The sequence below is a fragment of the Kogia breviceps genome, chromosome 7, assembly GCF_026419965.1.
Source record: "Kogia breviceps isolate mKogBre1 chromosome 7, mKogBre1 haplotype 1, whole genome shotgun sequence".
Lineage (NCBI taxonomy): Eukaryota > Metazoa > Chordata > Mammalia > Artiodactyla > Physeteridae > Kogia > Kogia breviceps.
In genome coordinates, this window is record NC_081316.1 from 9,061,747 (window position 1) to 9,088,643 (window position 26,897).

At 38.1% G+C, this 26,897-nt stretch overlaps 1 protein-coding gene across 3 annotated transcripts in view; it reads right to left on the reverse strand.

The window, feature by feature from the left end:
• CKAP5 (cytoskeleton associated protein 5) overlaps positions 1 to 26,897 on the reverse strand; it is a 109,114-nt gene that overhangs the window by 39,427 nt on the left and 42,790 nt on the right. For all 3 annotated transcript variants that reach the window (XM_059068372.2, XM_059068371.2, XM_067037144.1), the window contains exons 5-18: positions 26,566 to 26,737; positions 25,530 to 25,662; positions 25,039 to 25,139; positions 23,135 to 23,248; positions 15,070 to 15,174; positions 11,826 to 11,915; positions 11,556 to 11,720; positions 10,932 to 11,060; positions 9,993 to 10,175; positions 6,438 to 6,551; positions 6,038 to 6,148; positions 4,549 to 4,641; positions 1,902 to 2,087; positions 1,280 to 1,374 (exon numbers count right to left, since the gene is read on the reverse strand). In XM_059068372.2, the coding sequence (XP_058924355.1) occupies positions 1,280 to 1,374; positions 1,902 to 2,087; positions 4,549 to 4,641; positions 6,038 to 6,148; positions 6,438 to 6,551; positions 9,993 to 10,175; positions 10,932 to 11,060; positions 11,556 to 11,720; positions 11,826 to 11,915; positions 15,070 to 15,174; positions 23,135 to 23,248; positions 25,039 to 25,139; positions 25,530 to 25,662; positions 26,566 to 26,737 (1,791 nt within the window). The remainder of the gene's footprint in view (positions 1 to 1,279; positions 1,375 to 1,901; positions 2,088 to 4,548; positions 4,642 to 6,037; positions 6,149 to 6,437; positions 6,552 to 9,992; positions 10,176 to 10,931; positions 11,061 to 11,555; positions 11,721 to 11,825; positions 11,916 to 15,069; positions 15,175 to 23,134; positions 23,249 to 25,038; positions 25,140 to 25,529; positions 25,663 to 26,565; positions 26,738 to 26,897) is intronic.

The following is a 26,897-nucleotide window of genomic DNA, read 5'->3' on the forward strand; positions in this document are numbered from 1 at the left end:
TTTCAGGCGATCCCTTACTGAAATCTTCATAGTCTGCACGCTTTGGGGTGGAACACATTGCCATCAGTCATGTTTTCTTTCCCTTTATGTCTTCCACCCCCAAATTTAATGCCTTTTCCATCTTAACTAAGCACTTACAATGTTTGCAGTTTGAGGTGTAACAGTGAAACTCACGAATTTCTTTTTCCTTCACAATTTATGGACAGAAGATTCTTACTGTAGATCTTAGCAACCTCAGCATGCCATGTTTTTCTTTCCTTACTGAGTTGAGAACGTTCACTTTTTCACTTAAAGGAAGCACTTTACAGCTTCTTTTTAGCATATTCAAATTGCCAGCATCTCTACTCTTGCACTTTGGGGCAATTTTTTTTTTAAGACTTTTTTGATGTGGACCATTTTTAAAGTCTTTATTGAATTTCTTACAATATTGCTTCTGTTTTGGTTTTTTGGCTGCGAGGCATGTGGGATCTTAGCTTCCTGACCAGGGATCGAACCCGCACCCCCTGCATTGGAAGGCAAAGTCCCAACCACCGGACAGCCAGGGAAGTCCCACGGGGACATGGGGACATTATTAAGTAAAATAAGGGTAACTTGAACAGCAGCACTGCAATACCACAAGGATCGATCTGTAACTGAGACAGCTACTAAGTGACTGATGGGTGGGATACACTGGACAAAGGAATGATTCATATCCCAGGCAGGACAGAGTGAGATTTCATCATGCTACTCAGAACGGCCCACAGTTTAAAACTTATAAATTGTTTATTTCTGAAATCTTCCATTTAATATTTTTTGACTGTAGTTGACTGTGGGTAACTGAAACTGTGGAAGGTGAAACCACAGATAAGCAGGGGACTACTGTAAACAAATGTGTTCAATAGGCAAATAACTTTGGGAATGAGTGGGTTAATCAAGTGTCTCAACTGCAGGACTTCTGAGAGCCTTTAATTTTCCAACGTGCACTATAGGTCTCTAAACAAGTGTGATTTTATATAGTATTTTCCAAATGTATTTGACTAGAAATCCTTGGAACTGGCTTTTCTGTGGAACAGTTACAAATACTTGAGGAAAAATAACTTAGAGAACTCTAATATTAGTGGATATTAAAATGCAGGAGCACAAGCCAATATAGGCTTTTCAGGAACAAAGGTAGACTTGTTTTATATAAATTATAGACAATCCAGCTCTGGCTTCTCAGAAACAAGCAGCAACAGCTACGACAAATACAATCACCAGTTAGAGACTGGCAAAACATGTACTTGATTTCTTTCTGACTTACCCAGAAAAACCAAATTCTTTTATTGCATTTGATAGCCAATTCAGAGTTTCTGACTGATTCTTGGGATTCTTCTGTGAGAAAGCCATTGACATAACCTGGAGTGGAAAAATAAACATACAAAAAACCAAAACAGATCTGTGTTTTCTCTCATATTTCTCACAGAAATATAGCTTGACATTAAGGCAGTAGTGGATTAAGCATGGTTTTCCTGATGCTAACACAACTGCAAGAATGCCTTAGGAATGAAATATTTAATTTACACAAGAAAATGAGGTAAGTGACAGAAGTATTAAAAGCATTCTCACAGTACTATACATCAACTAATACTTCAATAAAAAAAATTTTTTTAAAGGCAATCTGGACTGTTTACAACTTTTCATTAGTGGTCACTCTGGATGATAATGTCTTAAGAGAAAATTACTTTCATTCTTAATAAAATATTCTTGACTAAGACAATTTTAATTATCAGGCAACAGTGCAAAAACTTACTAAAAGTAAAAGTAAAACAGTATCAAAAAAGGTTTTACTTGAGAAGAAAAGAACTAAAGTTTAACTAATAACTTTAAATTAAAATTTGGGAAAAAACTGGGAAAACTTGAGGAAAGAGCTCTGTGTCACTAACCTGTTCAGCTGTCCATGGCAACATACAAGCTTCAGCTATCGCTGTCATAGCTTCTTTTGCATTGTTCCCACATTTCACATCTCCAATCTTGTCTACAAGGCCATCTAAGACGATCTGAGCTGAAGTTTTAGAAAAATTCCCCTTCTGGGCAATCAAAGCAACTATGTGAAGCTTCATTTGCATTACCTGAACAAGGATAAGTATCAGAAAGTTATGAGGAAAACAAAGACTTTTTTTTGGCGGGGGTGGGGCGTGCCATGCGGCTTGTGGGATCTTAGTTCCCTGACCAGAGATTGAACCAGGCCCTTGGCAGTGAAAGTGCCAAGTCCTAAACACTCGACCGCCAGGGAATTGCCCAAAGACATTTATTTACTTTTTATAGCAGCCTGAAGATGTAACAGCTGAGAACATGACCAAACTAAAATCAAATTTTAAACCAAGAAACAAAATAATTTTTATCCTTTGTTATCAATTAATGTAGCTGACAGCTAAGACAGAAAAAAAACCACAGTGTTTTAAAATATTAATAAGCAATGTTACCACATGAAGTTTATGAACTGAAAAATATAATTTCTATATTCTCCTTCTCCTATGGTTATCTGCATATAGTACTGAGCGTACATCCTGAAATACATAATAAAATGACCATACTAATTCACAGTTCCTACTAGAGTTGCCCACAAAAAAATTACAACCCTCGTGTACGTACACACACACACACACACACACACACACACACACACACTCTCACACCAGAATGTGAGAGATTTAAAGAATTTGTAGATTTTTAAGTGGAAAAATGGAAGGAACTGTGAGAAACAATTTAAACAATTGTTTAAAAACAATTTAAAGAATTTGTAGATTTTTAAGTGGAAAAATGGAAGGAACTGTGAAAAACAATTTAAAGATATTAATATGATGATGGCAGATGTCTGGGACTTCAGACACTTTTGACCAAAAATATTTCCTTTGTCCTGTTTGGATATTTAAATAACACGTGTTGGCAAGGAAGTAGAGAAACTGGAACTCTTCTGCACTGCTAGTGCAAAGATAAAATGGTACAGCCACTTTAGAAAACAGTTTGTCAGTTCCTCAAAAAGTTAAACACAGAGTTACCATAAGACACAGCAATTCTACTTCTAGGTATATACATGTGTTCACACAAAAGCTTGTACATGAAAGTTCATAGCAGCATTATTCACAATAGCTCCAAAGCAGAAACAATGCAAATGCCCAGCAACTTATGAATGGGTAGGGACTTCCCTGGTGGTCCAGTGGTTGACTCTGCGCTTCCAATGAAGGGGGCGTGGGATCCCTGGTTGGAGAACTAAGATGCCATATGCTGCATGACACAGCCGAAGAAAAAACAAATAACTTATGAATGGGTAAATTAAATGTTGTATATCCATATGATGGAATATTGTTTAGCAATAAAAGACTGTAGAGTTGATATATGCTACAGTATGGATGAACCTTGAAAACATTATGGTAAGTAAAAGCCAGACACAAAAGGCCACATCATTCTATTTACATGAAATGTCCAGGAGAAGTGATCCATAGAGAGAGAAAGTAGATTAACTGTTGCCAGGGACTGGGGGTGGGGACTTGGGGAGGAATAGAGAGTGACTACTGATGGGTATGGGGTTTCTTTTCGGGGTGATGAAAATATTCTAAAATTAAATAGTGGGAGGAGTTGCTAACTATGTGTATAGACTAAAAACAGCTGCACTGTACCCTTTAAAACAATTTTATACCCTCAGGAAAGTTGTTATAAAGGAAAAAAAGATATAAAATTATCTCTTGTTATGGATCTACTACAAAGAAGGGTATTAGCTCAAATCAGGTGTGCTTCTTTGACCTGTCTGAGAAGCTACATAGGGGAGTTTTAGAAGTGGTGGTGTGAGCGGAAGAAGGCAGCATCAGAACCTTCCGGCACGGGAAACCTCTGTGGAGCCGGATGGCGTGGATGAGGTTATAATGCAGTGCTAAGGGAACAGTGAGCAAGGGAGCTAAGGTCCTAAACAGAGAATAAGAGGTGGCAAAACAGAAGTAAAAAAGAGACTAGCAGGAAGCCAAAAATAAACCTGATACATTTCAAACTTTTGTTTCCCATCAGCTCTATGTATGTCTAGAGAAGGAAACTCTTTTCTTGTTTTCCTTCATGTATTACTTTCCTATAACTCCCTTTACACCTACTTTTTAGACTAAATAATGATACTGCTCAATTTCATTCATCTCTATTATCAGTTAATGAGTTAAACCAATTATGTGGTAATTTTTTATTGGCAATTTAAAGACTACATTTATTTTTTATGCAAATAAATAAGAATGCTATCTCATTGTTCATCCCTCCCTATATTAGAGGGCTTCCAGGCCTAAATAATGAGAAAAATGCATACATATGAATGAACAAACAATAAGTATTTGTATACATATATAAACTCCTAAATGCACAAAGTTAGAGTTATGTGTTTAATTAAAATGCACACATTCCACTGTTCATTTAAAACTACATGATACATTGGCTGAGTGATTTTTAAAAAAGAACAAGCTAAAAATTGCCAAACTATACCTCTCTAATACGCCATAGGATGATGTAATGAAAATTACTTCAATAAAAGACATTAAATCTCTAATTTAAATATACCTGAAAATTAGTTTCTTTCCATCCAGGTTTCTTGGCCAGCATCCTCACTAATGCCTGGCATGGCATTTCAGTTCGGTCCATTAGTTCAACGGCCTTGAAGTAAAACAAGATAGTATGAGTGTTAAGGGATTAATGATTAGTTCCAAGGGAACAGTATATACCAAATCAATTAAGTGTTTACCATTGAAGGAATGTGGGGAATGGAAATGAGGAGGGTCACAGAGAGAGCTTGTTTACTTTCTGTTATAATACTTTGTTTCTTAAGTTGGATGTTTGGTATATGGTTGTTAAAGTGATGCCACAGAAACTCTTTTTTTCACATTTCAGGAATTCACAAATAATTTGCCCCAAAGAAAGTAACAGTAACAGTTTTAATTTGCCCAGTGTATGGCAGAAACTGCTTATACATATTTTGACTTATTCAATTTTCCTAAAAACATAGCAAAGTAGAGTAGGTTAGAAGCATTTAAGTACAGGTTTCAAAGAAGCACACCTCAGGGCTGAGCCTGAGTGGTGGATGATGCAGGACTGGAAGCCAGGATTCATCGTTCAAGTCACAGCATTCTTGCAGTTTCTCCACACCCCTCCTCATTAGAATCAAAGAGTGTGTGCCAAAATAAACCACCATGGTCCTGTCCAACACAGATTTCTTTTTAAAGAAGCTTCTCATACCAAGTGATAATGTGTATTCTTCTGAGAATCATGACAACAAAGAGGGAAACACAGAAATGGATCGGGGTGGTTTACGTGAAGAGACCTGTTTGCCTAGAAAGTTTAATACCATAATATTAAAATTCAGGGAATTCCCTGGTGGCACAGTGGTTAAGAATCCACCTGCAAATGCAGGAGACATGGGTTCGAGCCCTGGTCCGGGAAGATCCCACATGCCGCGGAGCAACTAAGCCCGTGCGCCACAACTACTGATGCCTGCGCACCCTAGAGCCCACACTCTGCAACTACTGAGCCCATGCGCCACAACTACTAAAGCCCGGACGCTCTAGGGTCTGCATTCTGCAACTACTGAGCCCACGTGCTTCAACTACTGAAGCCTGTGTGCCTAGAGCCCATGCTCTGTAACAAGAGAAGCCACCGCAATGAGAAGCCGGCGCACCTCAACGAAGAGTAGCCCCCGCTCACCACAACTAAAGCCTGAGCGCAGCAACAAAGACCCAACACAGCCAAAAAAAAAAAATTAATTAAAAATAAAATAAAATTCATATAAGCCTTATAATTCAGAATAAACCTAATTTTCTTGAGTATGCATCACTTAGGTTATGAGCTGATAGAATCCACAGAAAGCAGATGTTGAAAGATAAATACTACACAGCTAAAAAGCAAATAAAAACCCCACCTCATCTTTAGTTAACACCCTGCAGACATGTTCACTGGCTATAAAATACAGCAATTAGGACTAGTCCTTCATTTATCAATTCATCACTTCTGTATGATGTAATTTTCTTTCACATTCAACTCATCCCTGTGCACCCACCTTTTGGAACTCTTCCATACAGGCCAGCCTTTCCTTCCAGTTACTGCTGTCTAGAAGCTGTATACAGGTAGCAGGAAGGACAGCTGAAGCTTTCTCTTCACATACTTCTATCTGTAAGATACAAAACATTAACATTAATAATTGCTTAAGGAAACAGATGGCAAGAATGTAAGAATACCCCAGCCAAAACTACAAGATCACTCCCATAGGTGTGTTTTAGTATCTGAGGATTCTATTATACTACTGTAAAGGGGAAGTTTGTCCAAGGCACAGTTTCAATAAGCTAAAAAGACATCCATTTACTATATGCTACAGAACTCAGAAAAGGAAGAGCTTGAATCTGCTCATAGGCAACGACTTTCCGCGGTTTTGAGTGTGAGGCACACTGTGTAATACTGACCGAGAGCTCAGGCTCCACTATTTCTTTAGTCTCCAACCCTTTCTTGTTCTTGGTTCCAGTGTTCCCTGTGCCTCCTAGTGCAGCTGGTTTCCCCTTCTTCGGTGGCCCGCCAGGCTAAAAGCAAACAAAAATATTAAACCACTTAAGGATTTAGAATAGTGATTCTTAGACATTTTGGGGTTAGAGATTCCTCAAAAATTTGATTAAAATGAGGGATCACTCAACCAACAGTGACAATAAAAAGACCCATATTTTTCGTGCCCACAGAATTTAGCAATTTCAAGGGCAGACAAACCTCCTGAAGATCATTCACAGGAATCTGTAGAAGCCGTATTAAGAACCTCTAGGGCTTCCCTGGTGGCGCAGTGGTTAAGAATCTGCCTGCCAATGAAGGGGACATGGGTTCAAGCCCTGGTCTGGGAAGATCCCACATGCTGCGGAGCAACTAAGCCTGTGCACCACAACTACTGAAGCCCATGTGCCTAGAGGCCGTGCTCCACTACAAGAGAAGCCACCGCAATGAGAAGCCCAAGCACCACAACGAAGACAACAGCAACTAGAGAAAAGTCCACGAGCAGCAATGAAGACCCAACGCAGCCAAAAATAAATAAATAAAATTTAAAAAAAAAGAACCTCTAATTCAAAATGAGCTAATGAGATAAATGAAATAAAAACGATGAACTGGATTTATGCTACATTTACAGATTAATTTGAGAATTAATGTTTGATGCCTTTAAATGCCTCTAGATCCTTCCTACACTAGTAAAGGGCAGTTTCTGAGTTATAACATTTACTCTCTGTTTAACCACAAAGTATTCCAAAAACATGAGAATACGTTATTACTCACTGTAGAACTATCTAATCTGTGAAGGAAAAGAGGTGTTATGCCAATTTCAGTGAGTGTTCTAGTTATGTTGAAGATGGCCATCTCACTGAATATTTTTTATTGTTTTATTAGTGTTCCAGTTGACTTACTTGGGTTTCCCAAGAATATGATCATATAATCTATCAAAATGATATACTTAATCATGTCAAAGTATCCATCCATTTCTATATGATTAAGAATTTTTATCAAGAAGACATGCTGAAATTTATTACATTCCTTTTCAGTGTCTGAAATTAGACTTCTTCTGATCTATAAATTCAGTAATTTTTCTAATATCAAACTATCCTTGCAATCCTGGAATAAACTTCAGTTGCTCTTACTTTCTATTGTACCCACTGGATTCTATCTGCTATTATTCTATTTAAATATCTTGATTTAAATTTATGTCACCCCCAGTTTTGAAAGGTCACAAGAAAATAGCAGTTTATCATAAGGTACACAGCCAAGGGCAGTAACATTAATATGGCAACACACATCACTGTTCACATCATTCCTTCTACCTATTTTGGATATTTGTTAAGCAATGTCCAAACCTAAAAAGAAAAGATAAAATGACAGAGGACCAAATTAGTCTTGAACATCCAGAGCTGTTCTGAAACCACTGTTATCTTGAACATATTCTGAGCTTTTAAAGTGGGGTTAGCAAAGCTAAGATGCTGGTTTTTAATCCAATGGAAACCTCTAACACTTGCCAGTTCACGTTAGCACTTTTTTTGATTTTATTTGTTCATAATAACTACCCCATGAAGAGAGATTTGTTTTCTCACTGTAAAAATAGAAAATTTTACACTCTTTGATTTACTAGAACACCTCCTCTGGATCCTTTCTTGTATATAATAGTACTCTGTTTTATTAATTGAGAGGCACCTCAATTAATAAATCTCCTACTTTTTAAAAAAAACATAGACATACATGTTTATTGGCTTAGTAGGTTTATTGGCTGATACTGTCCTACTGATTTTTTCAAAAGAACAAAAGCAGGTCCTTCCCCACCCCACCCACAGCTTATTCTTGGGGGAAGGAAAAGAATCCCTTATAAGAGAAAGCTGGCTAGCATGGAAAGGTTCAGCAAGATAAGAAAAGGTCTTAAGGTGCTGCGCCCAGGTCACTGTCCAGAGAGGTAGGAGCTGGTGAGAAAGGAGAAAATAGCTGCCAACTCCCTGTCTGGAGTACTGAAGAGACAGCATAACATGAAAGTACACAGACTCTGTAGCTAGATACCTGGGGTTCAAATCCCAGTTCTGCAATTCTGGTCATTCAACAAATATATGCAGTGTTCCTGCTATATGCCAGAGCCTCTTCTAAGCACAAGGGGTCAAGCAGTGACAAGATTTCTATCCTTTAAAGTTTACAATACAGTGTGGGGAGACAGAATAAAGAAACAAGTGAATTGTAAGAGCATGTGCAGGGCATTTAACCTTGCTGAACCCTAGTTTGCTTTTCTGGAAAAACAGGGATCACAAAATGCTTATCTCAGGGGTTGTTATGATGATTAAATGAGATTATGTAGGTAAAATGCTTTACAAAGTAAAGCTCACTAAACATCAGTTCTCTTCTCCTAATTCCAGGCTGCGGTTCAGGGTGGAAAAGAGAATCAAACTTCTTGCATTTTCAGCAGATAACTTCATGCTTAAGAGAATCCAGTCCAAGAAAAGTGTTCACTGTAAGAATGCCATATTTGCCCTTGGTCATTTCCCCCTCTTCTACACTACAAAGTGAGACCTTGATGGAATGGAGACTCGGTGCTGCAATTCCAGAGTATTATTAGCAAAATGACCTTATGTTAAGTTAGAAAATGAACTTACATTATTAATGTTATGTACCTTGCCATACTATTTCATCATTATTATTATTTTTAATAAATTTATTTTATTTATTTTTGGCTGCGTTGGGTCTTTGTTGCTGCACACGGGCTTTCTCTAGTTGCAGCAGGCAGGGCCTACTCTTTGCTGTGGTGTGCGGGCTTCTCATTGCAGTGGCTTCTCTTGTTGCGGAGCACAGGCTCTAGGCACACGGGCTTCAGCAGTTATGGCGCGTGGGCTCAGTAGTTGTGGCTCGCAGGCTCAGCAGTTGTAGCACACGGGCTTAGTTGCTCCACGGCATGTGGGATCTTCCCAGACCAGGAATCGAACCCGTATCCCCTGCACTGACAGGTGGATTCTTAACCACTGCGCCACCAGGGAAGTCCCTATTTCATTATTTAATGATACTTTCTGATGCCTTAAAATGTACTCCTGGGCTTCCCTGGTGGCACAGTGGTAGGGGGTCCGCCTGCCGATGCAGGGGACGTGGGTTCGTGCCCCAGGCCGGGAGGGTCCCGCATGCCGCGGAGCGGCTGGGCCCGTGAGCCGTGGCCGCTGGGCCTGCGTGTCTGGAGCCTGTGCTCTGCGGTGGGAGAGGCCATGGCAGTGAGGGGCCCGCGTATCGCAAAAAAAAAAATACTCCTGTATCTTCATTACCATTTTTATCTCTATATAGGTTTCAAATAACCAAATGTACTATTGGAATATGCTGTCTTCATTAAAAGATGCTCTGCTGTTATTTTGAATGTTGTAATGAGTTCATCTCTCAAATGAAATCATATTGAAGAACAACATTGAACCTGAGATTCAGACCCTACCTTACTAAATTCTAATTTTTAAACCATATTTTCCAAGTCATCTATTAACCTTAGTAGCAGGTGCCTTTTTTAAGGGTCCTGGTTTGGGTGCTGAAATGTCCTTTGTGTCTTTATCTCCTGTAGCCCCCGAAGCAGCAGCTCTTCCCGGCACAGGCTTGAACTCCTTCTTGTCAGCTGCAAGTCCAGCTTTCTTACCATGTACGAGCTCTACTTTTTCTGAACATTCTTTGATCTGGAGAATGAAATTGAGATAGACATCATTGAGCCTAACTTTGAAACACAATCATTACATTATTTAATAAGTCATTTCTAAACCACAACTACATGAGAATTCAGAGAGCAAAGTTTCCTTTACAACAAAGATAAATTATCCATATTTTCTTGGCAGTAGATATACATTAATGACATCTTAATTACATTTCTATGCAAATGAGAATTTACTAAACTTACAATAATGACATTTTTGTAGAAAATGAACTTATGCTTACTGGGGGGGAAGGGGGAGAGGGATAAATAGGGAGATTAGGATTGACATATACACACTACTATATATAAAATAGATAACTAATAAGGACCTACTGTATAGCACAGGGAACTCTACTCAATACTCTGTAATGACCTATATGGAAAAAGAAACTAAAAAAGTGGATATATGTATATGTATAACTGATTCACTTTGCTGTACAGCAGAAACTCACACAACACTGTAAATCAACTATACTCCAATGAAAATTAAAAACAATAACCATATTTTTGATGGAAGACATTCATATTTAGAAAGGCAATTTTCCAGATATTAGAAATGAAATTAAAACATCATTTTTACCTCCTCTACAGATTGGTCACTCAATTTTATTTTATTTTTTATAATTTGAAAGATATTTCTACTAATCAAGAAATTCTCATCAAAAGGATACCAGTAAACAAACCCATATTGCACAGAGACAGGACCGCTATCCAATTTCATTACAACCCATTACTAACCTACCTTATCAAGCTTGAGTTTGTCGACATCAGCTAAGAATGGGTTTACTGCTTTCTCACCAACCACCTTCAAAGCAGTACCCAATGCTTCAAATGCAGCATCTCTGACTTCAGGAGCAGAATCATTGATGTGCTATAGTCCGGAAATAAGCAAGATGATCTTAATACAAAGTTCTTTAGGTATTGCTGATTTTAATTCAGACTGATGGTTGTTAGATAAAGAATTTGCTTTTTACAGTTCACAGAATCTAAGCTTCGCTTTCTATTTGCCAGTTAAGTTACTCTTCCTCTTACCCTCTATCTAAAATGCTTCATACTCGAATGATCTTTAAATACTCTAAACTGGATGCCTGTGCTTGACCAGATCCAGCTGAATATCAGTTTATGGGCCAAATAAGAAATAGAAGTTTTAGTAGTTAGTGAAATTATAAAGCTAATTTGTGCTTTTCTTCAAGAACAGGAACATAAATAATACAAGAATTTGGATTCAATTTTCAAAGCAACAGAGGGTCTCTCCTCAAAAGACAATAATCTACAGTCTTAAAGTCAAGTAGTCACTGTACACACTCAGTAGAAAAAACAAAATCTTGCCTAGGTATATTTCCCCAATTTCAAAGACAGTCTATACCTTAAGTAGAGCAGCACAAAAGGGCTTTAGTAAGCTCTTTGGCAGGGTAGAAGCAGTGCAGTGGCGGAAGCTTCTTGCAATAAAAAGAGAGGTCTGCTGCTTGATGGTTGGATTTTTATTATCCATTACTGCTAAAACATCCTCACTGATGTTCTGTAGTGTGGTCTTTAGAAAGAAAATGTGGTCAATAAGCTTTTCTCAAATGTAAAGAACAATCAAAATATTACATTGACAAACTTTACTTTAGACAAAACCACAAACTCAACTTACAGTAAGAAAGATTGCATCAATTGCCTCCTGCAGGGCTTGTACCACTTGAGGCTTCTTCTCTTTGAATTTCTCCAAAATGGTTGGTACAACCTTTAAAAGTGAATAGTTGTAATATATTCGGCAAAAAAAAAAAAAAAAAAAAAAAGGAATGATATACTGATATATGCTACAACATGGATGAACTTTGAAAACATTATGCTAAGTGAAAGATGCCAGTCACAAAGGACCACACGTGTATTATTCCATTTGTATGAAACGTCAAATCCACAGAAGTAGAAAGTATATCAGTTGTTGCCAGGGTCTGGGGGAGGGGAAAATGGGGAGTGACTGCTAATGGATATAGGGTTTCTTTTTGGGGTGGTGAAAATGTTCTTGAATTAGATAGTAGTAATGGTAACACACCCTTATGAATATAGTAAAACCACTGAACTATATACTTTAAGATGGTGAATTTTACAGTATGTAAGTTATATCTCAATAAAACTTATTAAAACAATGTTTGCCTCTACCAAAATAAACAAAAAAAAGTAAACATCTAAGTTGGATTAAGAAGTCATTTCCTGGGCTTCCCTGGTGGCGCAGTGGTTGAAAGTCTGCCTGCCGATGCAGGGGACACGGGTTCGTGCCCCGGTCCGGGAAGATCCCACATGCCGCAGAGCGGCTGGGCCCATGAGCCATGGCCGCTGAGCCTGTGCATCCGGAGCCTGTGCTCCGCAACAGGAGAGGCCACAACAGTGAGTGGCCCATGTAATGCAAAAAAAAAAAAAAGAAGCCATTTCCTTTCTTGAAGGGCACAAGAATCTTATGGAACAATCTTATGCCTATACCACCACAGTAATGTTTCTCAGCCTTTTTTTTTTTGCATCTGTACCTTATATGCAACCTTACAAACATTTTTATCAGTAACAACTCTTACTGGACAAAGTGATTCTCAACTAGGTGAATTTAGAGTAGGGGAACAGGTATAGTATACAATTCTTCCTCCCCACCCAAGATTCTGATAGCCCTCACTTGGACTGAGATGTCTTCTGCCCCTTCACTACACTAAAGAAAAAAGAAACAGTACCAGAAATTATAGCAATTTTGATCAGAACTGTATATTCTTACTCAAGTACTAAGTTTAGATCAGTAAAGTTAGAATTTTTATAATGTTTATTTTATCTTATAAACTATCACTAATTCATTAAATATTTATTGAATACCAAGTATATGCTATGTATTGAGTATATGTAGCCAGGCACTGTGTTGGCAGGCAAATTAAAGTTGCTTTTTTTTTTTTTTTGTGGTACGCGGACCTCTCACTGTTGTGGCCTCTCCCATTGCGGAGCACAGGCTCCGGACGCGCAGGCTCCGCGGCATGTGGGATCCTCCCGGACCGGGGCACGAACCCACGGTCCCCTGCATCGGCAGGCGGATTCTCAACCACTGCGCCACCAGGGAAACCCTAAAGTTGCTTTTTAAGGTCTAAAATATTAGCAAAGCTCAATGGCACCTCCCCCAACCCAATTAAAAAAAAATTTCATAGAAGTGATACAGATCAGAAGGAATACAGTTTCCATGGAGAAATAGAAAAGACTTTTTAATACTAAGAGTTAGTTATAAACCTGAAAATTAATATACTTTTAAAAACTTTATTTGTTTTTATTGATGTAACACTGGTTCATAACATTATCTAAGATTCACGTGTACCACATTATAATTCGATTTCTGTATACACTATAGCGTGCTCACCACCAAAAGTCTAGTTTTCATCTGTCACCATACAATTGACTCCCTTTACCCATTTTTCCCCCTGCCAATCAAAAATCAAGATATTTTAATAGGTATAAAGCTAAAGTTCACTTTTATATATATTGCCAAAAAGACAGTTTATAAGTAGCTAAGGAAAATAAAGCTGAACCACACTAACATGCTTGATATCAAACACTGTATATGATGTAATTTTAAGGGGAGACAAATACCCCAAACTATAAAGCACTAGAGACATTCTTTAAGCTGCACACCAAAATGTCACAAAGCCAGAATCAGAATTCCAACTAAATGGTCAGGTAATCATCTAACTATAAATTTAGTAACTTAAAATGTACTTTAAAGATTGTTTTCTAGCTTGAAAAGTTATAATACAGAAGTATAAAATATTCTAAGTAACACAAAACTGACCAAAAACTAATCAGTATCATATCAATACCAATATCAATACCATTGATACCATATACACACAGAGATATTATATAGTAAGTAATGATTACTATAAAAACACTGATTATAATTTTACTCCAATTTGTGATTTACATGTTTAAGGGTTTTGTAGACCCTTATATTTTTATTTCCCTGGTAACAAGCTAGTCATGATTTATTTTTATTTGGTAGTGTCTTATTTTATTCAGTTGAGTTCTCTGAAATTATTTTTAATGCTATGAGTAAGCAAGCTCCAAATACCATAACTAAGTGAGGTTTGATGTTTGCTTCAATATAAAACTGACACATGACTACAGACTATTAGGAGACTCTCAAAGTCAATCCAGGGAATCAAATGATCAAGTGGCTAGCAAGTTAAACCCTAAAGTTCACTATGGCCAATTTTCAGGATGCTGAGCCATTTTAAGTAATACAGATGAGATTTAGAGGCCAACTGACAGATGCCAGAATTAAAGAAAACATTGCAATTTGTTAAAACTGTTAGCAAACTCGACTGCTTCCAAAGTTATGTTCAACGAATGACTCTAGTCAGAGTTTCTTGTAATAAACTGATATATCACCAACAGTGTAACCTATATAAAATGTCTCAAGTATAAAAGTAAACTATTTTTTTAATAGAAAAACACCATAAAATACATTTTATATATTAATCTCACTTCCAGTTTTATATTGCCTTTCCTACTCTCATTTTTACTCTGTTCTGGTTATCACAAGTTATACTTCATATTGTTATACTGTATATAATATTTTAAGAGCAAAGCAAGATATTAATAAGTAAATAAGTAATAAGCAAGTCAATCGAACTAAGTACTTTAGGTCAAGTGCCTGATTTTCTACATAAAGCTAGTGAATTTAGTTACAACTGACATTTTTATTGAAACGTTGTAAGGAGTTATGCTCAGTCTTAACAAAACTTAGTGAGAAATTTACTTTCCCCATATATATAAAGATCTGTGCCAAAAAGCTGTTTTAAAGCATAAAGCAAACTAGCCTGCCATTCTTGATGATGTTGCTGATTTGTATCAAAAAAGGGAGTGTTACTTACGTGTCCTGCATATTGTCCAAATTTCTTCCTTAGCCCAACAGCCAGGCCAGTAAGACATTTTGCTGCCAGAGCCACCAACATGACATTGGTGTCCTTTCCAACAACCTACAAAGGGTGGAAAGAAAGGAAAACAAAAGAGTCACAGCCCCATAGAAGGGAACTGAAAATTTATTCTTAAAAGAACTCTGAAAGCTATTATGTAATGAATAGCCAACTTTGTTTCCTACAAAAGAGGAAAGATTCTTCCTTGACAATATCAAATTTGGGAGCTTCCCTTCATTATGTTTAGTCCCCTATCTTAAAGTTCTACCGATAAAATACACATAAAACCACATCAAATCGCTAACTCTCCATTGGTGGTAGTATGGGCTGTAAGCATTGCACAACTGTGCAGGAGGTGACTCTGATAATGGCAAAGAAGCTGGAGGCCTGCTGACTTTGCTTTGGGGCAGGGAAAGACAAAAGACGGTGTATCTCCAAAAGACACCACAGAGTAGCAGCTCTAAAATTTATACCCAAGAAACACCAGTAGAAACTGTTTTAGGTACCTTTAAGAAGCTGATGGGATATAAACTATTATATATAGGATGGATAAATAACAAGGTCCTACTGTATAGCACAGGGAACTATACTATATTCAATATCCTGTGATAAACCATAATGGAAGAATATTAAAAAAAAGAATGTCTGTATGTGTATAACTGAGTCACTTTGCTGTATGGCAGAGACTGGCACAGCACTGTAAATCAACTATACTTCAATTAAAAAATTAAATTAAAAATATGAAGCCGATGTGGACTCTAAATTGCAAATGCCATTGCAACCATTCCTCTGAAGGAGCTTCTGGCCTTGCATCTGCCATTTTATTTTTTATTTTTTTGCCATTTTAGTTATGCAGTGATCATCAGATTTGTATACAGAGTCTCCCCAGCAATGTTTATACTACCACCTTCCTATAGCACACTCTACAAGGCCCAGAACTTATCAAAAGTCATAGGTAGTAGCTGCATTTGTGTCAATCTAGCAAGACAGTGACTATGCCTCAGGTCCTTCCTGCTAAGATTTTACTTTGGTATATTGCTCAAGTCAGCTGGTGCTAAAAAGCTGCTTTACTTTTAAGTGCTCCCAAACCCTTGTTTTTTCACTCTTTTCCCAGGTAGAAGTAATGCTTCCATTCTATTTTAGACTTTATCCCTAAGATCTGGTATTTCATAAGCAGAACACTTCATTCCAGATTCCCTGAATTAAAGAACCCCTAATGCATAGCATTCAAGGAAGTTCTATTTGGCACCTACATATATTCCCTAAGTGCTGAGAAGTAAGGATTAAAAGACTAACGTTTATTAAAAACAACTTAAAAAACTAAAAGCAGAACTACCATATGACCCAGCAATCCCACTACTGGGTATACACCCAAAGAAAACCATAATTCAAAAAGACACATGCACCCCAATGTTCATAGCAGCACTAATTACAATAGCCAGGACATGGAAGCAACCTAAATGTCCATCAACAGAGGAATGGATAAAGAAAATGTGGTATATATATACATTGGAATATTACTCAGCCATAAAAAGGAACAAAATTGAATAATTTGTAGAGACATGGATGGACACAGAGAGTGTCATACAGAGTGAAGTAAGCCAGAAAGAGAAAAACAAATATTGTATATTAACGCATACATGTGGAATCTAGAAAAATGGTATAGACGATCTTATCTGCAAAGCATAAACAGAGACACAGATGTAGAGAACAAATGTATGGATACCAAGGGGGACAGTGGGGTGGGGTGGGAGGAACTGGGAGATTGGGATTGAAACATATACACTATTAATACTATGTATAAAATAGATAACTAACGAGAACATAATGTATAGCACAGGGAACTCCACTTAATGCACTGCGGTGAACTAAATGGGAAAGAAATCCAAAAAAGAGGGGATATATGTATCTGTATAGCTGATTCACTTTGCTGTACAGTAGAAACTAACACAACACTGTAAAGCAACTACAATAAAAATTTTAAAACATTAGATGCCATAATTTTATAGGTGCTTTATAATCCTTATTTTATTTAATTTTCACTCAAACCCTATAAAGCAGGTACTATTATTATCCCAATTTTGTGGATTTCAAAAATTAAATAGAGGACTTCCCTGGTGGCGCTTAAGAATCTGCCTGCCAATGCAGGGGACACAAGTTCAAGCCCTGGTCCAGGAAGATCCCACATGCCACGGAGCAACTAAGCCCATATGCCACAACTACTGAGCCTTTGCACCACAACTACTGAAACCTACATGCCTAGAGAGCCCTGTGCTCCATAACAAGAGAAGCCACTGCACTGAGAAGACTGTGCACTGCCCCAGCTCACCGCGACTAGAGAAAGCCTGCGTGCAGCAACGAAGACCCAACACAGCCAAAAATAAATTTATTTAAAAAAAAATTAAATAGAGATTAACATGCTCAAGGTTACAGAGCTAGCAAATGGTAGTGCTGTGATTCAAACCGAGGTCTGCTTTGACTCCAAAGCTTTTGCTCTCTTTACTAAAGCCTATTCTTCCTCTAAACTCATGGCAAATTCATTTTCCTTATGAGAAGATGAGATCAGGGTCCTAATAAACGTTTTGTTAAATCTGTAATTACTATAAATCTATGGAGTAAAAATTCTATTCAGTTTTGTATTGAACACATAATTGGTATTTGTAAACGTCTGGATTATTTTTCCTTACCAAAGCATCTCAGGTATTATTTACATGCTAGACTTTATATTTAACATCTAAATGTATATTCTAGGAATGGTCATCAAAAACATGACAGGCCCCGTTCCAAAAGATCCTAGTTCAATGAATTTGTGATGGGATTTGGATATCAGTATTTTAATATAGCTCAAAAGGTGATTTTGTTATACTGCCCCAGTTAAAGGCCATCATTCAATCCTATCCTTAAGAGACTACCTCTAGGGACTTCCCTGGTAGTGCAGTGGTTAAGAATCCGCCTGCCAATACAGGGGACATGGGTTTGAGCCCTGGTCTGGGAAAATCACACATGCCGTGGAGCAACTATGCCTGTGCACCGCAACTACTGAGCTTGCACTCTAGAGCCTGAGAGCCACAACTACTGAGCCCGCGTGCTGCAACTACTGAAGCCCGCACGCCTAGAGCCTGTGCTCTGCAACAAGAGAAGCCACCGCAATGAGAAGCCCACGCACCACAAGAAAGAGTAGCCCCCGACTGCCGCAACTAGAGAAAGCCTGCGCACAGCAACGAAGACCCAACGCAGCCAAAAATAAATTTAAAAATTTTTTAAAAAGACATTCTTAATTTTAAAAAAAGAGAGAGAGAGAGACTACCTCTGAAGTTACCATTAGATCAATAACCAGCGGAAGTTGAATCTCAGACACTGATGATCCTAATGTAAAGTTTTAAAGAGGATCTTGTGAACCTATTATAGTTCAGGATATAGTAAAAGATTGAATGAATTTATTGGTGAGCAATGAACCAGGCATCTATTACAATACCTGTCTATTAACACTCACTGTCACACATCTCAGTCTGATTAAACAAGCTGTTCTTAACTGGGAAATGGGAGTGGCGGGGGGACTTCCCTGGTGGTCCAGTGGTTAAGACTCCACACTCCCAATGCAGGGGGCACAGGTTCCTAAGATCCCGCACGCCGTGCCGTGCGGCCAAAACAAACAAACAGACAAAAAACAAAACAGGAGTGGGAAATATAGAAAAGTGTTTATTTTTAAGAAAAACAGTGTTTGTGGGGGGACTCTATTCCAGCGTTGAGGAAAAACTCAGCAACTCTTTTCTAGAGCTGGGAAAGAAAGCTTTAGCTCACAATGTTAATTTAATCTAAATAATGGGAAATATTCTGTAATTAAAAGTGCTGTCACTTCTCCCATAAATCTAGGCCTACAATGTGATTTTAAGTAATAATTAATATTTGTCTTTAACTAGTAGTCTAAGCCACTAAACAGTAATCAAAACAAAAACACTGTTGACCAAACAAACCAACAACCCCCCAAAACCCATCATGATTGTGTTTAGAAAACTATAATGAATACAAGAAAAAGAAAGACCAAGAAAGACCAAGTAAAAAAGCATTAATAACACAGAGAAAGTCAATGGAGATTATATAATAAAACACCTTGAAAACCCACATCTTAAAGATGAAAAAAAAAATATACCGACCAATATCCATAGGTAATTGACAAAGTCGAAGAAGCTATCTGAGGGGTGGGAGGGAGGGAGAAAAGAAATCTTATAAAGAACTATAACTCGTGAGAACAGGAAAGCCATCAAAATATGCTAGGTAAGGTGACAACTCAGAAGAAGACAGTTTATGAAATAATTTCAGGAATATCATAAGGAATTTCAAAATGAATAGTTTTTTACTATTTGCATTAAAGGGTAAAATTGGGAAATTAGTAAGATTACTTGATAAAGATACTAGAGAGAAGAAACTATTTACGGAAGGAAGAGGGATGGGTCTACAAAGACCAACGTAGGTGAATATAATATGAATATGGCAGGGAGAGGGGGTGGGGGAAGGAAGATTTGGGAGTTTGGGATTAGTAGATACAAACTAGTATATATAGGATGGATAAACAACAAGGTCCTACTGTATAACACAGGAAACTATATTCCATTTCCTGGGATAAACCATAATGGAAAAGAATATGAAAAAGAATATATATAGGGCTTCCTTGGTGGCACAGTGGTTAAGAACCCACCTGCCAATGCAGGGGACACAAGTTCGAAACCTGGTCCGGGAAGATCCCATATGCCTTGGAGCAACTAAGCCCATGCGCCACAACTACTGAGTCTGCATGCTACAACTACTGAAGCCCGTGCGCCTAGAGCCTGTGCTCCACAACAAGAGAAGCCACCGCAATGAGAAGCACACGCATCGCAATGAAGAGTAGCCCCCGCTCACCACAACTAGAGAAAGCCCACGCACAGCAACGAAAACTCAACACAGCCAAAAAATAAATAAATAAAAATAAAAAAACATAAAAACATAAACTGATTTAAAAAACCAAAACAAAATGTCGGGACTTCCCTGGTGGCACAGTTGTTAAGAATCCGCCTGCCAATGCAGGGGACATGGCTTTGATCCCTGGTCCAGGAAGCTCCCACATGCCACACAGCAACTAAGCCCATGCACCACAACAACTTAGCCTGTGCTTTAGAGCCCATGAGCCACAACTACTGAAGCCCGTGTGCCACAACTACTGAAGCCCATGCTCCTAGAGCTCGTGCTCTGCAACGAGAAGCCACCTCCATGAGAAGCACATGCACCGCAACGAAGAGTAGCCCCTGCTCGTTGCAACTAGAGAGAGGCAGCACGCAGTAATGAAGACCCAACACAGCCGAAAATAAAAAAACAAAAAACGAAAAACCAAAAAAACCCCACAAAATGTCATGTTTCATGTTAATTTACATTGACATTAACTTTTCATTGTTTTAAATATTTTAGCCACAAAATTAAGTTTCTTTTTACTTGTTTGTTGCCTTTGATTGGTTGCCCCCACTCCACCAGGTAAAGAGGGAAAGTGTCTCCAGCTACCCTAAGATCTCACAGAAATCCACTGTCTATGTCTACCCAAATATAAAGATCCATAATCTTCTCTGTATAGAATACAGAGAGAGCTTATATTCATAGTCACAATGCCAATGGAAATCACAGAACAGTCTTCATTTGAAAAGCTAATATCCTAAGAAAATGCATGTAGAGAACATCAACTATTAACATTCCTGATTCCAATTAACATTCCTGATCATTACATAGGGAAAAATAAAAGCTTTTATTTGAGCCATTGAGAATTCGGTGCAATATATGTTTCCATAAGATTCCTGATAAAAATTATATGCTAGAACTTACAGAAAATCTGAAGCTCTCTTCAAGGCCACTAGAATCTCACTAGAATCTCACTTCCCCTTACCACCTTCTACCCTTCCTTTTTCCTCCCAGGCTCCAGGTTGATGAAATCTTTTCCCTAGGGCAATTCCCTTTTAATTACAGTCAGTCCTCCGTAACTGCAGATATGGAGGGCCAACAGTATTCACTGTACTATGCCTTTTTATACAAGGAACTTGAACAGATTTAGTATAGGTGGGAGCACCTGGAACACCCCCCCCGCCCCCCACCAGGGATACCAAGAGACGACTGTAGTCTTGCCTGGGTCTTTGGCTCTTCAAGATGGAAGACTGATGAACAACGATTTTGACAAATAATATCCCTGTCTCCAAATCCTACTTAGAGGAAAACAATGGAAGGCTGACTGTGAGAAGATGCGGTCCATCCTCATTATTTATGGATTTCATATTTGTGAATTCATCTACTCATTAAAATTAACTTATAAGCCCCAAATCAATAATTGAGGCACTTTCCTGGTCACTCACAGACAAGCACATAGCTGGGAAAAATCTATGTTGCCTGATGTGCACATTCCCAGCTGAGATGAACAATGCAATACTCTGCCTTCTTCTTTCAGCTCTCATACTGTAACCAAGTATCTTTTTCATAGTCTATTTACTGCCATGTTTTTTTGCATTTTTGTGCTTTTGATTGGTGCTTTCACTGTTTAAAATGGCCCCCAAGTGTATTGCTGAAGTGTTGTCTGGTGTTCCTATGTGCAAAAGTGCTGTGATGTCCCTTTCGGAGAAAACAAATGTGTTAGGTAGGCTTTGTTCAGGCACAAGTTATATTTCTGTTGGCTGTGAGTTCAATGTTAATGGATCAATAATACATACTGAATAAGATGTCTTCAAACAGAATAAAACAAGGTTATGCATTGATCGGTTGATGAAAACGTGACCAGAGGGTTGCAGGACCTTAACGCTGTATCTTCCCCTTGGAGCAATGGTTCAGCATTTGCTAATTCAGTGTCTGTGGTGACTTTACAGAACATAAGTACTATGAATAATGAGAATTACTCTTATATACACATATATTAAAGAGTAACCTCCTCCCCCCACCATGCTAATCCTCTGCAATTTCAGGCTGAAGAAGCAAGCAAAACATTTTCATCTTTGCTATATTCAAGAAAATGTCTTCAGGGACTTCCCTGGTGGTGCAGTGGTTAAGAATCCGCCTACCAAGGCAGGGGACACGGGTTCGAGCCCTGTTCTGGGAAGATCCCACATGCTGTGGAGCAACTAAGTCTGTGTGCCACAACTACTGACCCTGCACTCTAGAGCCCATGAGCCACAACTACTGAGCCCTTGTGCCACAACTACTGAAGCCTGTGCGCCTAGAGCCTGCATTCTACAACAAGAGAAGCCACCGCAATGAGAATCCTGTGCACCGCAACGAAGAGTAGTCCCCACTGGCCGCAAACTAGAGAAAGCTCACACGCAGCAACGAAGACTCAATGCAGCCACAAATAAATAAATTAAATGAGTAAATTAAAAAAAAAAAAGTTTGTTCTTAAGCTGAATAACTACATCCACAATTGTCTGATCTATACTTTCAGACTTTATGAAAAGCCAGTACATAAAAAAATATCCACCCCAGCATTCAACTTGTTTGGACCTAATAAGCAATAACAAAGGAGTATTTCCTAAAATATTTCTTTCTTATTTAGTACGTACCTGCTTTATTGTTGACCACATATCCTCAGATCCTGTACTTTACATGCTGATATAATACAGGGTGGTATCCCTTGCTATCTAATGAAAAACACTCTTCATATTTTATATTCGTCCCATTAAATAGAGCCAATTTAAAAAGCTCATTCTGTAGAATTATAAAACTAGAATATCTGGTTCTAGATCAGCAAGATTCTCAATTTCTTGACATTTGTACAAGCTACCAAACAGCATATTTAAAGTCAAAGTGATAATAAACAAAGACTGAAAACCAATCCCTCTAAACTAACCTAGGACAGTCATTTTAAATAACCCTTAAAAAAGTGTACGCCTATAATTCAAAAACCCTCAGTAGTGTTCCCTAAATGGCAATGCATAACCGTGGTAAAAAAAGACTGACTGATGAAGAAAAACTCAGTGGCCCGGTCTGCTGTTGGGATGCCAATGCTGAAACTCCTCACATTTACCTTCTTCAAAGCTTTTACTAAATCTGCATAATCGCCTGCTTCCAGTTTGGGGTTTTTCACTAGTACTTCTACAGCTTCCAGGGCTTCTTTTCTTTCTTGCCATTTTTTTGCCTCCTACAAGACACAACATGAGTCACTTGTAGAACAGAAAATAAGAGCGCAAAATAAGTCTATTTCTTGCATGCTACTAATTCAAAGATACATATTTTTTGTCTTCAGAAACTTTCTAAAGCTAGTCAGAAATCAAAATTACAAAACTGTATAGCCAATCAGAATGTTTTGTTCATATATTAAAAGTATTTTTATAACATTTCATAACTTTAATGTTCTACAATAAGTAAACAGAATGAAATGCCATAGACTTTTCCTTCTCATTTCCTGGGTAAACTTTAAGCAAGTGTTAAACAGAAAACATTAATAGAAAGCATTTCTAGCATATCTCACAACGGCACATCTACAGGAGAGAGGAATTTCCATATTGATAACATTAGAAAGATCAGAAAAGAACAAACATATAACCAACAACCAATACTGTTCTAATCCTGGATATTAGTTTTCCAGATTGTAGGTATAATGCTAATTTTTTGTTTTGTGGCCATAAAGTAGAATATGCTTCACTAGAATTAGAATACCCACTGTTGGAGAGAACTGGGGATAAAAATAAGATGACCAACCCATCACCCTGAAGGGGATTACAATTCAATTCAATTTATCAAATATTTATTTGTTAATCAGAAGATAAGAGGATACTCAGGGAGCTGATAGCAGATGTAGGATGATCTTCAATAAATAACTATCAGGTCATGACGACTGTGACAGGAGAAGTACAAGCTGCTTTGGTCAATACAACAAGAGGACTTAGCCCAGTTTAGGCTTTCAGGTACGATATCCCCCAAGAAGTGATGCTTAAGGTGGAATCTAGACGATGAAGAGTTATTATGAGGTAAATGGGGGGAGAAGCATGTTATAGGCAGAAAGAACAGCATATGTTAAGGCCTAGAGTTTAGGGGGGAAAAGAAGTTTGGCACATTTGATACCAGGAGAAATTCAGTATGACTGGAACATGGAGAGTGAGAGGAATTAGAGATGTGGCGGGAAGGTAAGTGGGGACCTCAAAGGTACCATAAATCACACCTCAATGGCTACAGTATGATTTCAGACATCATCTTAAAACCCATCTTAATGAGGCGATGCTATGGGAAGATTTCCATTTTCCAACATGACACCGCTAGGTATATTGTGAAATATGATGAGAAGGAGGCAAGAGCAGACCGGGAATCTTGTAAGAAGACCACAGCAGCACACAAGGCAAGAGCTGATGGTAGTGGGTGCGATAAAACTTTCTCAATTGGGGATAATTTTGTCTCTTGGGGTACATTTGGCAAAGTCTGGAGACGTTTTTGACTGTCCTGACTTGGAGGAATGGTATTACTACTATCTGATAGGTAAAGGCCAGTGATGCTGTAAACATACAACAATGCACATGCAATTCCCCAAGCAAAGAAATACCTGGCAAAAAATGTCAACAGTGCCAAGGTCAAGAAAGCCTGGGGTAGGTGGGGGTGGGGGGGAAGAAGTAACTCTGGGGTAGAGAAAGAAATCCTGGGGATGGAGAAAGGGGGATGAATTTGAGAGATATTTAAAGGTAAAAACCAGACAGACAATGAGGAAAAGATATAAGTTAAGAACAATGTTCAGGTTTCTGGCAAGAAGTAAAAAGAAGGACTAAAGTAGGTACATATACAAAGTAGTATGGGAACAAAGAAGAAACAACTGACTAACTTTATTAGGGAAGATACGGGGTGGAAGAGGGTGCACCAGGAAAAGGGCTCAGAAGAGCACTCTAATTATATTCAAGTAATTATTTAAAATGAAATAAATGAAAGAAGTCTACCATTACTTACAATTTTGTCATAAAAGTCCTTGGGAAGTTTGGAAAGAACTTCTACTGCTTCCAAAAGCTCATAAGCATCTATCTGTGGTACCTCATCACCATCGTCACCACCTTCCAGGAGGAAAACAAAACAAAACAACTCTTAAAAATGGATGAAATGGGGACTTCCCTGGCAGTCCAATGGTTAAGACTCAGCCTTCCAATGTGGGGGGTGGGCATCGGTTCAATCCCTGGTCGGGGAACTAATGTCCTGCATGCCATGCAGTGTGGCCAAAAAAAAAAAAAAGAAATAGTTTTACTTATTAAACAGTTATCAGCTGTCCTTTCACACCCCTGATGAAATCGTCATACTGGAGGGATCAGAATTATTAATCCTACAAACCATAGGATTGTATGTATTTTATTAAACAGCCTATAAAATGTACCTCGTGAACACAGGTTACTGTGACAGGGCCAGTTCTTGCTAATTTTTATAGAAACCAGCGTTGAAAAGTGGCTTACCTCCCTCAGCATCTCCACCAGCAGACTGCTGCTGTTCCAATTTAGCTTCTAGTTCTTGCTGGGAACGCAAAAACCTACTTGGTTTAGGAGCACCTGTTGGCAGTTTGACCCATTCTTCTTCTAGTTCTTTCAACTGCAAATATCATAAAATATTTTAAAAACATATCTATATCTCTGCCATTAGAGAATATATTTATATTTACTAATAGATCAGAACCCAATTTCTTATGTATGTGGCTCTAATAAGGCAAACAAGGAAAGATAAATTTAAATTGTGCACATTTTGTAGTATGAGTCAAATTGATGTATATCTACTATACTGAAGATGTATGACTAAGCACTTATTAGAATAAAATCCACTTTTTAAGACACTCTCATTATTTCATGAATTCACATATATTTGCAACAAATAGTGTCTCCAAAACCAACTGAAATATAAAAAATAGAATGCACTTTGTCTAAACAGATATTAAGTCCTGCCACCCAACAGTATTATAAAAGTATCTTATAGGACTTCCCTGGTGGCATAGTGGTTAAGAATCCGCCTGTCAATGCAGGTGACACAGGTTCCAGCCCTGGTCCGGGAAGATCCCACGCGCCGTGGAGCCACAACTACTGAGCCTGCACTCTAGAGCCTGTGAGCCACAACCACCGAGCCTGCGTGCCACAACTACTGAAGCCCACGTGCCTAGAGCCCATGCTCTGCAATAAGAGAAGCCACCTCAATAAGAAGCCTGTGCACCGCAACAAAGACCCAACACAGCCAAAGATAAATAAATAAATAAAGTAATTAATTTTAAAAAAAGGATCTTATAAACTGCTATAGATTCAACACTAACCTACTGGCATCGGTGAATGCATAGTATTTAACTTGAGAGAACATAGTAACAGTATAAACAGGTTATGCTCAGAAAAAACTGATTTCAAAATTAAGAATGAAAAATAATTATTTGTGAGGACAGAATATCAACAAGGACAGGAAGGAAATATCTTCATATTAACCTTATACAAAGACAACCAAAAAACTGTGCCTCACCTGAACAGAGTTTATACTTTGTAATGGGGGTCTCAGAGCATCTCGAATCCATCTATAAATCTCCACAGCAATTAGTTTGGCTTCATCTCGAACAGCCTTCTCTCGAGACTCAAAGAGTTTTGGCAACACTTTGATAATTGGCTTCAGTAAGATGATTTTGGAACCAAATTCACTAGAAGTAAAAATTGGAAAAAAAACTGTCACCATGCAATATGCTTTGGTAAAGTGTTAGCCTGAATTCACTCAAACATAGTTCTATATCTATATATAATAGAGACATATAGGTTCAGTTTTTCTACGGAAGAAGAAAAAAGGAACTTATAACAACATCT